The sequence below is a fragment of the Henckelia pumila genome, chromosome 2 (genome assembly GCF_033568475.1).
Source record: "Henckelia pumila isolate YLH828 chromosome 2, ASM3356847v2, whole genome shotgun sequence".
Classification (NCBI taxonomy): Eukaryota; Viridiplantae; Streptophyta; class Magnoliopsida; order Lamiales; family Gesneriaceae; genus Henckelia; species Henckelia pumila.
Genome location: NC_133121.1, coordinates 20,647,405 through 20,663,138, shown reverse-complemented (window position 1 = coordinate 20,663,138; position 15,734 = coordinate 20,647,405). Strand labels below are relative to the sequence as shown.

The 15,734-nt window shown below is 39.4% G+C and overlaps 1 protein-coding gene across 1 annotated transcript in view; it reads left to right on the top strand.

Annotated features, from left to right (window-relative positions):
- Positions 1–1,116: 1,116 nt before the first annotated feature.
- The window catches only part of LOC140877342 (uncharacterized), a 33,020-nt gene continuing 18,402 nt past the window's right edge, over positions 1,117–15,734 (top strand). Inside the window, exons 1-3 of the mRNA XM_073280879.1 lie at positions 1,117–1,590; positions 1,959–2,018; positions 2,116–2,400. Of these exons, the coding sequence (XP_073136980.1) occupies positions 1,117–1,590; positions 1,959–2,018; positions 2,116–2,400 (819 nt within the window). The remainder of the gene's footprint in view (positions 1,591–1,958; positions 2,019–2,115; positions 2,401–15,734) is intronic.

Genomic DNA, 15,734 nt, shown 5'->3' with positions numbered 1-15,734 from the left:
TCGGCCAGCGCATGTTACCAGTGTGGTCAGGAGTGACATATGAAGAGGGACTGCCCTATGTTGATAGGAGCGGCTAGTGGTTCTAGAGGTTCTCAGGCGTCAGTACAGCAGCCGCATCAGCCTTCTCATCAGCAGCACCAGAAGTCGCAGCCATCGTCGCGACAGACTTCTTCCCGTGGTCATTATTCCTTATGGCCACGTGTTCAGGGGCAGGTCTTTGCATTGAACCAGGAGCAGGAGAAGGCAGACAATGACCATATGATTGCAGGTACCTGTAGTTTATGTGGTTTTCTCACATATGTTTTGATTGATACGGGTGCATCACACTCATTCATCTCAGCACGTTTTGCTAAGAAGTATATATTGTCGTTTATTCCTTTAGACGTGTTGCTAGTGGTCTCTACTCCTATGGGTAGCGAGGTGTTAGCTAAGCGTCTAGTGGTGGATTGTTCTTTGGATTTCGAGGGGTATCAGCTTAGTGCTAACCTGATGATCCTAGCCAATGTTTTCATAACCGGACCGGTGATCGAACCGGTCTATCTTAAAAAAACGGTCCAACCGGTTCAGCCGTTTTAACCGGACGGTCGGACCGGAAAACCGTTTATATAATATAATATAATTAATAATATCTTTTAAATTTTATAAATCTAAAAGATGTATATAAATAAACAAAAATATATTTATCATAGTTTAAAAAATAAATAACTATATAAATATATTCAAAATATTAATTATAGTTATATATACTATATTTTTATAAATAAATAAATTAATTAAAAAAATATAATAATAGAAAAATAATATTTTTAACGAAGTACAAATTTCAAATAATCATGTGTATATATATAATAAAATATTAAATTAAGATTTTAAAATTAAAAAAAACAATTTTTTAAAAAAAATTAAAAAAAATTCGAAAACCGGTTCAACCGGTTTTCTGGCCGGTTCTTGGGACCGGTTCTTAGCTGGTTCTTGGCCGGTTCGACCGGTTTTGACCGGTTCTTGACCGATTCTGAGCGGTTGAACCGTTAAAACGGTTTTTAGGGGTATTCCGGACCGGACCAGCGACCGGTTCCCGGTCGAACCGGTCCGGTTTTTAAAACACTGATCCTAGCTATGGAGGATTTTGACTGTATTATCGAGATTGATCTCTTGACTACCTACAGAGCGATATTGGATTGCTATCAGCGGTTTGTTCAGTTTCGTCCTGAGGATGGCGAGGCACGGTACTTCTATGGTGAGGGAGTGCGACCCCCGATGCCAGTGGTTTTTGCTCTGAAATCCCGACGTGCTTTAAAGTCTGGCGGGGAAGGCTACCTTATCTACGCCATCGATGCATCCTTGGAGGGACCAGACATCCAGGAGATACCCGTAGTCCGTGAGTTTCCCGATGTGTTTCCAGAAGATATTCCAGGCTTACCACCAGCGAGAGAGATCGAGTTTGGCATTGAGTTAGTGCCAGGGACAACACCGATTTCTAGAGCTCCATACCGTTTAGCACCCTCTGATATGAGAGAGTTTCAGAATCAGCTTCAAGATCTTCTTGATAAGGGTTACATTCGGCGGAGTGTTTCGCCATGGGGAGACCCAGTACTTTTTGTTAAGAAGAAAGATGGATCGATGCGTCTTTGCATAGACTATCGACATCTTAATCAAGCGACGGTGAAGAATAAGTATCCTCTTCCGCGGATAGATGATCTTTTCGATCAGTTACAGGGTACTTCTATTTATTCAAAGATTGATCTACGATCGGGATATCACCAATTGAGGGTTAGAGATGAGGACATCTCTAAGATGGCATTTCGCACGCGGTATGGTCACTACGAGTTCTTAGTGATGCCGTTTGGATTGACGAATGCTCCAGAAGTCTTCATGGATTTGAAGAACAGAGTATTTCGTGACTTTTTGGATAAGTTTGTGGTAGTGTTCATCGATGATATCCTGGTGTATTCTCGCAGCGTCGACGAGCACGTGTTCCATCTCCGTACAGTACTGCAGATACTGAGAGAGAGGAAGTTGTATGATAAGTTGAGCAAGTGTGAATTCTGGATTGATTGAGTTTTCTTTCTTGGTCATGTGATTTCACGAGACGGTGTTTCCGTTGATCCTAGTAAGACGGAAGCCATTTTGAATTGGTCACGCCCGACGACAATTTCGGAGATTCGTAGTTTTCTTGGGAAGGCAGGCTACTACCGGAGATTCGTGGAGAATTTTTCTCAGATTGCGAAGCCTTTGACGCAGCTGACAAGGAAGGACGTACCTTTCGTTTGGACGTCGGAGTGCGAGGAGAGTTTTCACGAGTTGCGACGCCGTCTGACTACAGCTCCAGTGTTGGCTCTACCGTCTGGATCAGGTGGCTTTGTAGTTCACACCGATGCTTCTCTCCAGGGGTTGGGATGTGTATTATCACAGAGAGGTCATTTGATTTCCTATGCCTCGAGGCAATTGAAGACTCACGAGGAGAACTATCCCGTACACGATTTAGAGCTTGCAGCCATCGTCGTTGCTCTTAAGATATGGCGTCATTATTTGTACTGTGAGAAGTTCAAGATCTTCACTGATCATAAAAGTTTGAAGTACTTGTTCACTCAGGCTGAGTTGAACATGAGGCAGCGTCGTTGGATGGATTTGCTGAAGGACTACGATTGTGAGATCAAGTACCATCCAGGCATTGAGACCCCAATTCTAATCATCTAATCTTAAGATAATATTAGCAAACATCGATAATCAATGCCTGGTAGGAAATTAAAATAAAAAAAAAATTATTTTTTCCGGATGAATAGTGCTGCGCTCGATCCTATAAAATTCCAGGATCGAGCGCACCATTTCCCTGAACTCTCTGCTGAGAAATAATAAGTGCCGCGCTCGATCCTATAAAATTCCAAGATCGAGCGCACCATCTGATCAAAGTTACTGCCTCCAATTAAACATGGGTCGCGCTCGATCTCAGAAAAACGTAGGATCGAGCGCACCCTAGGATCAGAAAAAAATCAGAAACAGGGCATGCTTTCCAACTTCCAACAACAATTCAATCTTCAATCTAAAACATGCATCAACATATCCAAACATGCATATTACATTACAAGGTAGTTCTAGAGTTATACAATCTCAAACTAATAGAACATGCATCAATCTAAGTTCCATAACCGATTCAAAACGAGTTCGAATAAAATCTACGTTCGATTACATATTCGACTTCTAAAACAACAAGGCCTCACGTCTATCATCTCAAACACCTAGCCATGCTGCCTCTGACTCGGTCCTGCCCCACCTGTTGCCAAGTACACATACAAACAAAGACAACAGCCGGATAATCCGGTGAGAATACAATTCCCAGTAAAAGAGACATAACATATAATTCCACGTAATATATCAAATCATGATATATATATATAAACAACATGTCATTCGTAATGCAATAAAATGCAATGCATATCCTTGAGGTTCGAAAATTATCTGTCAAGATAATCAAAGGAATTTCGTCTTGTAAATTGGGATCCCGAGGCCAAGATATTCCCACGACTCACCGACTCTCCCAATCAAGGTGAATGCGGTATACCTTGCATTCTCTAGACTTTGGAGCATTATAGAGAGTTACCCAGGTCATTGGAGTTCTTCTCTACTACCAATGCCCCTCAACAATAATCTCCAAATTGTCTAATTCTATCTGAGAACGAATCAAGGGCTCAATATGAATGCATATGTAATCTCATGCATTCGAATAAAATTCTCAATTATAAATTCAAGTAAGCATTCAAACATGCAAGTATGTGATTTTCTTCTAGGACACTCGAATCATTTTGGATTCAAGTTAATCGTCATATTCCATTCCAAAGTCGTCTTATACCTTTTCGTCGTTTCACAATCTTCAATCTGTAAAACAACAATCTCATTTAAAAACTCAATCAAACTTCTTCGATTGATAAATAAGAAAATCGATACTATACCGGCTCAAATCTTTCAAACTGATCAAAGCTGCAATCTCACAACTCCACTAACTTTGATTCAATCTAAATAAGAAGTCACAAGATCAATATCGGTATCAAAATCTCATCAAAATCGGTACAATCAAAACATCGAAATGATATTCCCAAAACTCAAACTGACGGCATAACGGCTATATTCTAACAAACCGGAAATGCAGACAACATAATATGAATCAAATAAACTCATTCCAATCAACAAACATCCATTCCAAATCAATCCCAACACATCTCAAAATCCACAATTTCGAAAATCATAAGAAAATTCAAATCAAATCCAATCGTCGATAGATCTTCGAACTGTCTTAGATATACTATCACAGCTATCTCAACATCATCCTCTCCGAATATAAATCAATTCTAAAGGCATCCAAAAATTCAAACATCTCAGAATTAAGATAAACTTACTTCCAAACTGATCACTCGTCGCTGTGATCGAAGATATCAACTCAGAAATAAATTCTGTCGGACGGATTGAGCTAAAATGGAAATCATAAAATCTTGGAAGCTTTTTGGTCGCCTCTCATGGTGATGGCACGTTGGAGAGGTTGAAGGAGAATGAATATAATGGCTAAGTCAAAGCCACACATATAACAAAACTCAATTTTGCATTTTAATCTATGAAATTTCCGAAAATTGCAAAAAGGTCTCTGATTAATTAAAAGTCGCCTCTCGAATTCTAAAATCACCAAATATCTCAAATAACATCAATTAAGATAAAAACGGGGCATTACAATTCTCCCCCTCTAAAAATAGATTTCGTCCTCGAAATCAAAAATGGTTCAAGTTCGAGAGAACGAGATAGAGTCAAAACTGCAATAAAGATTCTCCTCTCAGGACTAACTCTGAATTTGCTGCTCCAAACAAACTCTGTTCTTCTAACTTCTTCTTCAAAACCGAATCGGCTCAACTGTACAAACACAACTGAATCGGTTTGGCAATGGAGCTGCTACTCTGTTCGGTCATACTCTGAATCAGTCGTCTCGAGAAATTCGTCACTTCAACAATTCCGGTCTCATCAGCTAAAGAGCAAAAGAAATTCTGATCTGGTAATTCAACAATGAAAATCTGGTGATAATCCGCATCAAAAGACGGAAGACACTTCGTGAAAAACCAGAAAGAGACGGAATAAAACAAGTCTGTAGGCAAGATCGCCCATCATCTCCAGACTCTCGTGAGATTAAAACAATCTCAAAAAAAAGATTCCTCTCTATTCTTATATCTGAAAAATCCTCTGAAATAAAAATCTTTAGAAAAATTCGATCTTTTCGATCACAATACGAATTCTGCATCTAAAATTTGTATTCTTCGACTTTCTAGTTCAAGTCGTCTTCCTTTTCGATAGACAATTCTTCATCTGTCCTAATAACATCTAATCAAATTTGGTCTCAAATCAGGTGACTCAGATAAATCATCTTCTCAATTCTATGAGATTTACTTCCTGCTCGTACATCTCATCGAAATATGCCATTAGAGATTCTCGTTTCTGTCTGAGCAACTAATCGAAAGAAAGCCATCAAGATAGTCATCTGACAGCGGTTAAACAATATCTTCATAGGAGTTAGCGACAATCGTCATCTAGTGCAAGTATCATGCACTATACTCCCAATCTTCTCTTCCCTGGCTCAGGGAGTCTCATAACTTCTCTAATTCGAACCATGGACCTTCAGAGTTGGTACCATGATTACCACATCTGGTAATACTGAGCTTAAGATATGGCATGTACTGCTCATACAAGAACTTTTCTAAATAGTTCGGCAAAGGCTCTAAATCCATATCATCTGTTATGGCTGTATGTCGCTCTGAGGATAATCACTGTACTCAGATGTACTCGAATAACAAAAGTCTCTTCGAAGAATATACCAAAAGAAAGGCTAAAACACAGATCTCTATCTAAAAAGACCAAATTCAACATTCAAACAATCTGACAAAAGTTCTGACAGAAAATCGAACTGATCATGTCTGAGAATCATTCTCTAACATCGTTCTTCATCTGCTTCTATCCCATCTGACTCTTCAATCATCGTATACCTTTCGATCATCTGAAAGAATACTGAATACATCGCAAGTGCCAATCTCAAAATACTCTGCCTCGAACCAAAAAATCTGGCTCGGATGCAAGAACTTTGGTAATTATCATATCTGCTTCAACTCTAAATCGAAACTGCATCAATCATCAATCAAGAAGAATTTCCGATAGTAGATAAAATAAGAACAGATCTACACTCCAACCAAAAGTGAAGAAACCATCGGTCAAAGAGGATAACTGTAGTAGATAAAATAAGGATAAATCTTTCGACTCAAACATCAGCTGCTGCAATCAATTCCTCAGCTAAAAAGATTCGCAGTCGGAAATCCTCACAGTCTAATCCTCTTCTCTATTTCCAAATTCCGTTCAGTCTGCGAAACAATTACTTCAAATTCTAAGATCAGAAAAGATTATTGAAATCTTCTCATAGGAATAGGACGCCAGATCTTCCAATCAATAAGATCGCTACGAGCTCAGAATCAAGAACCAGACATTGAGTCTCGAGTGTCTTCAGCTGCTTCGATGTTAGACTAATGCGATTACTCTTATAAGATGTTGGAGTACGGTGATCAGATCAATCAGAATTGATACCCGGTGCAGCGGAAGTTTAAAAATTTTATATGGAACGATTCCATAATAGGTATCAAAACTTTACGATTAAATTGTGCGTGTAAAAATTAAATAACAATTAAATTTTTACCTCCAATCTCGAATCGAGATTATGGACACCAACAGATTACTCTGCTCTTGTTGTATATCCCAGGAACTGATGGACGAACAATTCTTCAATTAGGTCCACGAACAGAGATTTAATCCCTCTGATAGATTGCACTAGAAAATCTATCAGAAGTTTCTACGAAGAGAATTAACGAATTTGATCCGTTAAACCAGACTGTAAATTCAAAATTCACAAGCTGGATTTTCCCGAGCAGAGAGGGAGGGGGGCGGCCACTTAGAGAGAAAAACAGCTAGGGTTTTCGAAAATTGTGACCTCTGTTGTGTAATTTCTGTACTGAAATAACTTATTTATAATGTGGGCTGCTAACAGCTTAGGGCCCATTAGTCATAAGTTCAAGCCTGACAAGCAAAGCCCGCATGTTCAGAAATTAATATAAAATTAATCGCGACTCAGATTGATAAACCAATTTCACCAATGTGCACAGAAACCATTTCTGCATCTTTTAAAGTCAAGATAAATTTTCTGAATCCGAATTCAGTGGTTTCCAAAAATGCCCATCCCTATGTCATTTTAGGAAATCTTACTCCTCTACTCTGATATAAGAAGACCTACTTCTTTGTTCATTAAATTTAACTCTTTAAATTTAACTATCTCAACGGGGATTAAAAATCCATTACTTGTGTGACCCTCAATGGTTCAGGGATACAGCTAGCCGTGGGCTCACAACTCCTTATGACTCGGAACAACAATTTTCGACTTGCCCATCGAATCATGGTAAGAGCGCCTAGAAACATCGCCCCATGATTCCCTAGGTATCACTGATAGTGCCTGCAAGAACCAATAGATTTTGGTTAGCGTACAGTACGGTCTCTTCATCCATATATCCCGATCGAATCAACAACCATTGGTAAATTGAGAGTCGTTCGAGATTCGATAACTATGCAATGCATCTTGAAGATCAAATAGTGACATCGCATGTGCTACTAAGAAACCATTTCTTAAAATACATCATGTACTCTGGCCAGAGATTCGTCACACTAATATCTCCTCAGATTGCATAGGATATCCACACTAGCAAGTATGTGGTGAATCCTTGACAACAAAGCATCGACTCCTATATGTGTCGTAACTGCACCCAATCCCGACACCTGATGACCCCAATAGAGTCGGTAAACGAGTCAAAGTACAGTACTAGCATATAGAGTCTCAATGATGTTTCAAGTGGTAAGGACTAATGGTGTACAACCAAAACCACGGACTTTATCCACTCGATAAGTGATAACCACTTGGAAAGTCCGGATAGGGTAGTTCGATCATTCATCGTATGAATATCCATTTGCATGCTTTGAACATCTCTATGTTCCATACCAATGAAACGTGGTACTCGGCATCGCAAATGCTAGTCTCAATCTCGAGCGATCCTTATCCCTATTAACGGACGGCTCAATCGACTAGGAACTGTTTAGAATATACAGTGACTATAAGATGTGTTTCATGATAGTCATCCCCATGTACTACCACATCTTACATACACTATAGTATATTCAAGGTCTTTATCAAAACAACAATAGTATATCACAATATAACAATATGAAGAAAGATAAAGTCATTGCCATTAATAAAAGTGTAAATTATATTAAACAAAAGATTGTTTATACAAAGAGTCATCAAAGCCCTTAGCCACAAGTTGGCTCACCGAGCACCCACTCTTTCAATCTCCCACTTGCCCTAAAGCCAACTAGTCATACTACGCAGTCCCATTGCTTCGCGATGTTTGTCAAATAATGGTCCTGGCAAGGGCTTAGTAAGTGGATCAGCGATATTGTCTGCAGAGGCCACTCTCTCGACAGTGATGTCTCCTCTTTCCACGATCTCCCGGATGATGTAATATTTCCTCAGTACGTGTTTGGATCTTTGATGAGACCTTGGTTCCTTTGCCTGAGCAACGGCACCCGTGTTGTCACAGTACACCGGGACTGGACCAACAACTTCCGGAATAACGCCCAACTCTTGGACGAAATTCCTCATCCAAACGGCCTCTTTAGCAGCAGCTGATGCTGCAATGTATTCTGCCTCAGTGGTGGAATCCGCTGTGGTGTCCTGCTTGGAACTCTTCCAAGAGACAGCACCGCCATTGAGCATGAACACAAATCCAGAGGTTGACTTCGAGTCATCCACGTCACTTTGGAAGCTAGAGTCGGTATAGCCTTCCAATTTCAGTTCTCTTCCTCCATATACCATGAACATATTCTTAGTCCTTCGTAAGTACTTAAGAATGTCCTTCACGGCTTTCCAATGCATTTGACCGGGATTAGCTTGATATCTGCTCGTGACACTCAGAGCAAATGCTACATCCGGTCTGGAAGATATCATCCCATACATGATACTACCTATGGCTGACGCATATGGTACATGTGTCATTTTCTCTATCTCTTCATCAGTCTTGGGACATATAGACTTGGATAGAGAAACTCCATGACACATAGGTAGATGTCCTCTCTTGGACCCATCCATTGAAAACCTTTTCAATATGGTGTCGATGTAGGTTGCTTGAGTGAGTCCTATCATTCTCTTAGATCTATCTCTATAGATCTGTATCCCTAGAATATAGGATGCCTCACCCAAATCCTTCATCGAGAATCTACCTGATAACCATATCTTTGTTGACTGCAACATCCCTACATCATTCCCAATGAATAGGATGTCATCAACATAAAGTACTAAGAATGTCACAGCATCCTTAACTACTTTCTTGTACACGCACGGTTCCTCCGGGTTCTTGATGAAACCAAAATCTTTTATTGTTTCATCAAATTTTTGGTTCCAACTTCTTGATTCTTGTTTGAGACCATAAATCGATCTCTGAAGCTTGCATACCTTATGCTCGCTTCCCATGGATGTGAATCCCTCAGGCTGCGTCATATAGATCTCTTCCTTAATGTTTCCATTAAGAAATGTAGTCTTCACATCCATTTGCCATATCTCATAGTCATACCAAACAGCTATGGCAATAAGGATTCTTATGGACTTGAACATTGCAACTGGTAAAAAGGTTTCATCATAGTCAACTCCTTGTCTTTGAGTATAACCTTTTGCCACCAATCGTGCCTTGTAGGTCAATACCTTACCATCAGGCCCAAGCTTTCTCTTGTAGATCCATTTACACCCTATTGGAACAATTCCATCGGGAGGATCTACTAAAGACCAAACTTGGTTTGTATGCATCGAATCTATTTCTGACTGCATAGCTTCAAGCCATAAATTTGAATCCGCATCAGAAATTGCTTCCTTGAAGTTTCTTGGATCACATCCAACGTCGGGTTCATCTTGATCCCCTTCAAGAACAATACCATATCGAATAGGAGGTCTAGAAGTCCTCTCGGATCTTCTAGGTATAGGCGTGTCCATCACTGGTTCCTGAGGTGTAGGATCATTATTTTGTATTTCGGGTTCTTCTCGAATTTCTTCGAGTTCCATCATCTCGCCTTTCTTATCCAATAAGAACTCCTTCTCCAAGAAGGTGGCATTCCTTGAAACAAACACCTTTGTTTCAGCAGGATGATAGAAATAATATCCGATTGAATTCTTCGGATATCCTACAAAATAACATAAGGTGGATCGACTATCCAACTTATCTCCCACTGTCTGCTTCACGTAAGCAGGACATCCCCAAATCCTCAAGTACGAATACTTAGGAGCTTTGCCAATCCATAACTCGTATTGTGTTTTGTCCACTGCTTTGGTGTGGACGTTGTTCAACAACAATACCGCCGTTTCAAGCGCATAGCCCCAAAACGAAGGTGGAAGCTCAGTGAAGCTCATCATGGATCGAACCATGTCCAACAAAGTTCGATTACGACGCTCCGATACACCATTCAGCTGAGGTGTCATAGGAGGAGTCCACTGAGAGAGAATCTCATTCTCTTTAAGATAGTCCAAAAACTCGGTACTTAAGTATTCTCCACCTCGATTCGATCGAAGTGCTTTAATACTTTTACCTAGCTTGTTTTCTACTTCAGCCTTGAATTCTTTGAACTTTTCAAATGCTTCAGACTTATATTTCATTAAATATAAATACCCATACCTTGAATAATCATCAGTAAAGGTAATGAAGTAGGTGTGGCCAAATTGAGTACCAATTCTAAATGGACCACAAACATCTGTATGGATCAAATCCAACAGATTTTGACTACGCTTAGGTTTCCCCTTAAAAGAAGATTTAGTCATTTTTCCTTTCAGGCAGGACTCACAAGTAGGTAGAGAGTTAATATAAGACATATCAAACATGCCCTCTCCCACTAGCTTGTTCATCCTCCTTGAGGAAATATGACCTAGCCTAGCATGCCAAAGGTTTGCCGGGTTTTGACTATCGATTTTTCTTTTGTTCGTTGTTACCGGTTTATCAACATAATTTATTGGAACGTCTTTTAATTTTAAGTTATATAGATCGTTTTCAAGTTGTCCATTTCCAATCAAACATTCATTCTTGTAAATATTGCAAATCTCATTCACAAAATTGAAATAAAAACCATCTCTATCAAGCATAGAAACAGAAATAATGTTTTTAATCAAATCTGGAACAAATAAAACATCTCTTAAAAGTAACTTAAAATCGTTCTGCAAAATTAAATAAACATCTCCCACAGCTTTAGCTTCAACTCTAGAACCATTTCCGAGCATCAGCTGGGTCTCACCCATTCTAAGCTTGCGACTTCTTGCCATCACCTGCAAATCATTGCAAATGTGAGATCCACATCCGGTATCCAATACCCAAGAAGTAGTATTAAGTGAAACATTTATTTCAATATAGAACATATGAAAGAGTAGGTGCCCGGTGAGCTAACTTGTGGCTAAGGGCTTTGATGACTCTTTGTATAAACAATCTTTTGTTTAATATAATTTATACTTTTATTAATGGCAATGACTTTATCTTTCTTCATATTGTGATATTGTGATATACTATTGTTGTTTTGATAAAGACCTTGAATATACTATAGTGTATGTAAGATGTGGTAGAACATGGAGATGTCTATCATGAAACACATCTTATAGTCACTGTATATTCTAAATTGTTCCTAGTCGATTGAGCCGTTCGATAATAAGGATAAGGATCGCTCGAGTTTGAGACTAGCATTTGCGATGCAGAGTACCACGTTTCATTGGTAAGGAACATAGAGATGTTCGAAGCATGCAAATGGATATTCATACGATGAATGATCGAACTACCCTATCCGGACTTTCCAAGTGGTTATCACTTATCGAGTGGATAAAGTCCGCGGTTTTGGTTGTACACCATTAGTCCTTACTACTTGAAACATCATTGAGACTCTATATGCTAGTACTGTGCTTTGACTCGTTTACCGACTCTATTGGGGGGTCATCAGGTGTCGGGATTGGGTACAGTTATGACACATATAGGAGTCGATGCTTTGTTGTCAAGGATTCACCACATACTTGCGAGTGTGGATATCCTATGCGATCTGAGGAGATATTAGTGTGACGAATCTCTGGCCAGAGTACATGATGTGATTTAAGAAATGGTTTCTTAGTAGCACATGCGATGTCACTATTTGATCTTCAAGATGCATTGCATAGTTATCGAATCTCGAACGACTCTCGATTTACCAATGGTTGTTGATTCGATCGGGATATATGGATGAAGGGACCGTACTGTATGCTAACCAAAATCTATTGGTTCTTGTAGGCACTATCAGTGATACCTAGGGAATCATGGGGCGATGTTGCTAGGCGCTCTTACCATGATTCGATGGGCAAGTCGGAAATCGGAGTCACGATGAATTTTATATTAATTTCTGAACATGCGGGCTTTGCTTGTCGGGCTTAAACTTATGACTAATGGGCCCTAAGCTGTTAGTGGCCTACATTATAAATAAGTTATTGCAGTACAGAAATTATACACAACAAGGTCACAATTTTCGAAAAAACCCTATTTTTCTCTCTGAAGTGGCCGACCTCCTCTCCCCTCTGCTCGGTAAAATCCAGTCTGTGAATTTTGAATTGCAGTCTGGTTTAACGGATCAAATTCGTTAATCTCTTCGTAGAAACTTCTGATAGATTTTCTAGTGCAATCTATCAGAGGGATTAAATATCCGTTCGTGGACCTGATTGAAGAACAGTTCGTCCATCAGTTCCAGGGATATACAACAAGAGCAGAGCAATCTGTTGGTGTCCAAAATCTCGATTCGAGATTGAGGTAAAAATTTATAATCGTTATTTAATTTTTACACACACACAATTTAATCGTAAGGTTGATACCTATTATGGAATCGTTCCATACAAAAAAATTTTAAACTTCCGCTGCACCGGGTATCAATCCTAATTGATCTGATCGCCGCGTTCTCCAACAGTGGTATCAGAGCCAGGTTGCTCAGATCAAGCGATTAAATTAATCGATTGTACAAAAATTTTTTAAGCCTCGGTTTTTGAAACAAAATAAATATTTTAAAAATAAAAAAAAAATTCGGGCAAAAACCCGGGCAGCGGCAGCGATGGTCGCTGCCCCGGGCAGCGCACGGCGCTGCCCTGCGCAGCGCTGGGCGCTGCACAGGGCGGCGCACGGCGCTGCGCAGGGCAGCGCTCGGCGCTGCCCAGGACAGCGATCGTCGCTGCCCTAGGGGCAGCCGGGCTGCCCGGCCCGACCCCATTAGGGCACGGGCAGCCCGGGAATGTCCCGGGCGGCCCGCGGGAAAAATTAATTTTTTAATTTTTAAATTAAATTTTAATATGTTAAAATTCTATTTTTGGTCCGATCGAAAATTGTTTTTGATTGGTCCACGAGGCGTCGGATCGAATTGTTCGAGTCCGAAAATTTTAAAATTGATTTTTGGATAAATTTGAATTTTTGAAAAATTTAAATATTTTATCCGTTAAATTGAATTTTGAAATTAATTATTTTTCGTACAATTGATGATAAGATATGATCTTATGGATATATTGAGTAAAATATGATTTTATGTATAAAATTGGATTTTATAGATAAAATATGATTTTATTTGATAAAAAGATAAAATATGATTTTGTATGTAAAATAAGATTTTATGTATGAAATATGATTTTATCCTTTTAAATTTAAATTGCCATTGCATGTTATCCAATAAATTAATTTTGAATTAAATGTTATTGGATAAGGATGATCGATTGCCATGACCAATTTTGTAGGTGTATGTTAGGAATTTACATTTGTTTTTATTGTTGTTGGTTTTATTAATGGGCCTGGTTTATGACCCAATATGAATTGTCATATGTAATAAAAGTGGGCTTGGTTTATGGCCCGTTCCCACTCCTTAAAATGTATCCCCTACTTGTCATTGTTATTTATTGTAAATACATTAGATTTAGTGGGAGATCAAGATTTGAAGATGGAGGTGGGCCCAGCAGACAATAAAGACAGAAGAAATGTAAATTGGAAGCTCAATGTAATAGGATTGCATTGCATACTGCATATTACCTAGGATTGGACTAAGACTCGTGATTGGAAACCACGGGTCGATTAGAAATGGAATCGATCATCCTATATAATATGTGATATTATAGTTGTATGCATGTTTTAGACAAAATTGTGTGAATCCGACAAGCATACAAAATTTTAAAAAATGATGAGACAAATTTTCAAAATTAAAATCCCTCATTTTAAATATGATTTAAAATTGATATCAAGATAAATAAAGGAAATTTAAATTTGTTTAAATGTTCCTACCTTCCATCAGCGATCAATGTATGAGATGCTACCCGCGGATACGATCCGGCTCATATTATTGGGGGGGCCCGTTCGTCGGAAAGCTGTACATTGGATCGACACATGTTGTAAGTTGGGTGGAACTCCCATGGGATCGGCTCATATTATTGGGGGATCCACATGGCGACCGTCCATCACAACTTAATATTGATGGGTCATCTTGACATGTCACAATAAACGGCGTCATATTATTGGGCCCTTATTGGACATGAGGTAAAAACGTGGAGGTTGCTTTGGAAGCAATTGGGCTCTACCTTTTGAAAATTATGGTTGGCTGATATTATTCGGGACCATAGTTTGTCAATTGGATTCCATGTTCTCACTAAGGAAAACAGTTTCCCGTTTTCACTAGAGGGTAGTGAAATCGTTAAAATAGTGGGAGTGAGATTCATAAAATAAATTTCGCCTATTTTATGTCTTAGTAAATTGCTTAAACAATCACTGATATTTGTCTGTTTCTTTTCAGTATTTCATAAGATGAATTCGCGTAATCCACTTTTCTCGATCCTCGAACAAAATAAGTTGACTGGCGCAAACTATACGGAATGGTTTCGTAAGTTGAAGATTGTCTTGACTTCGGAGAAGATGCTCTACGTGTTAGAAAAATCTCCTCCGAAGGAAGCACCAGCTGACATAAGTCCGGAAGAGTTAGCCAAACTTGATACATGGTGGGACCATGATATCAAGGCCAAATGCTATATGCAAGCCTCGATGTCTGATGAACTCCAGAGGCGATTTGAGGACACCGTGAATGCTGCTGACATTCACGTACAACTCAAGGAACTTTTTGGGGCTCAATCGAGGGCTGAAAGGTTCGCTACTGTAAAGGAGCTAATGACGTGTCGTATGCGTGAAGGGACTTCGGTCCGTGATCATGGGGTACGAGTGATTTGGCTCATACAGAAGTTGGTAACCCTTGATTTGGTGTTGGAGCATGAACTCAACGTGGACTTACTACTTCTGTCTCTTCCTTCTTCGTTTGACGGATTTGTGGTGAATTTCAATATGAACAAGATAGAGGCCTCCCTTGAAGAGATGGTCAATATGCTTGTGACATATGAATCCACATTAAAGAAGGATAAACCGGCTTTCTTGGTGGGCTCCTCTTTTTCTGCTAAGAAGGGGCCAAGTACAAAGGGTAAGAAACGTTCTGCCCCACCCAAGAAAATCGAACCCGAGAAGAAGTACAAGACAAAGGCTTCAAACATGAAAAAATCCAAGGATGTTTGCCATTACTGCAAGAAGCCCGGTCATTGGAAGCGTAACTGCAAGGAATATCTAGAGCAG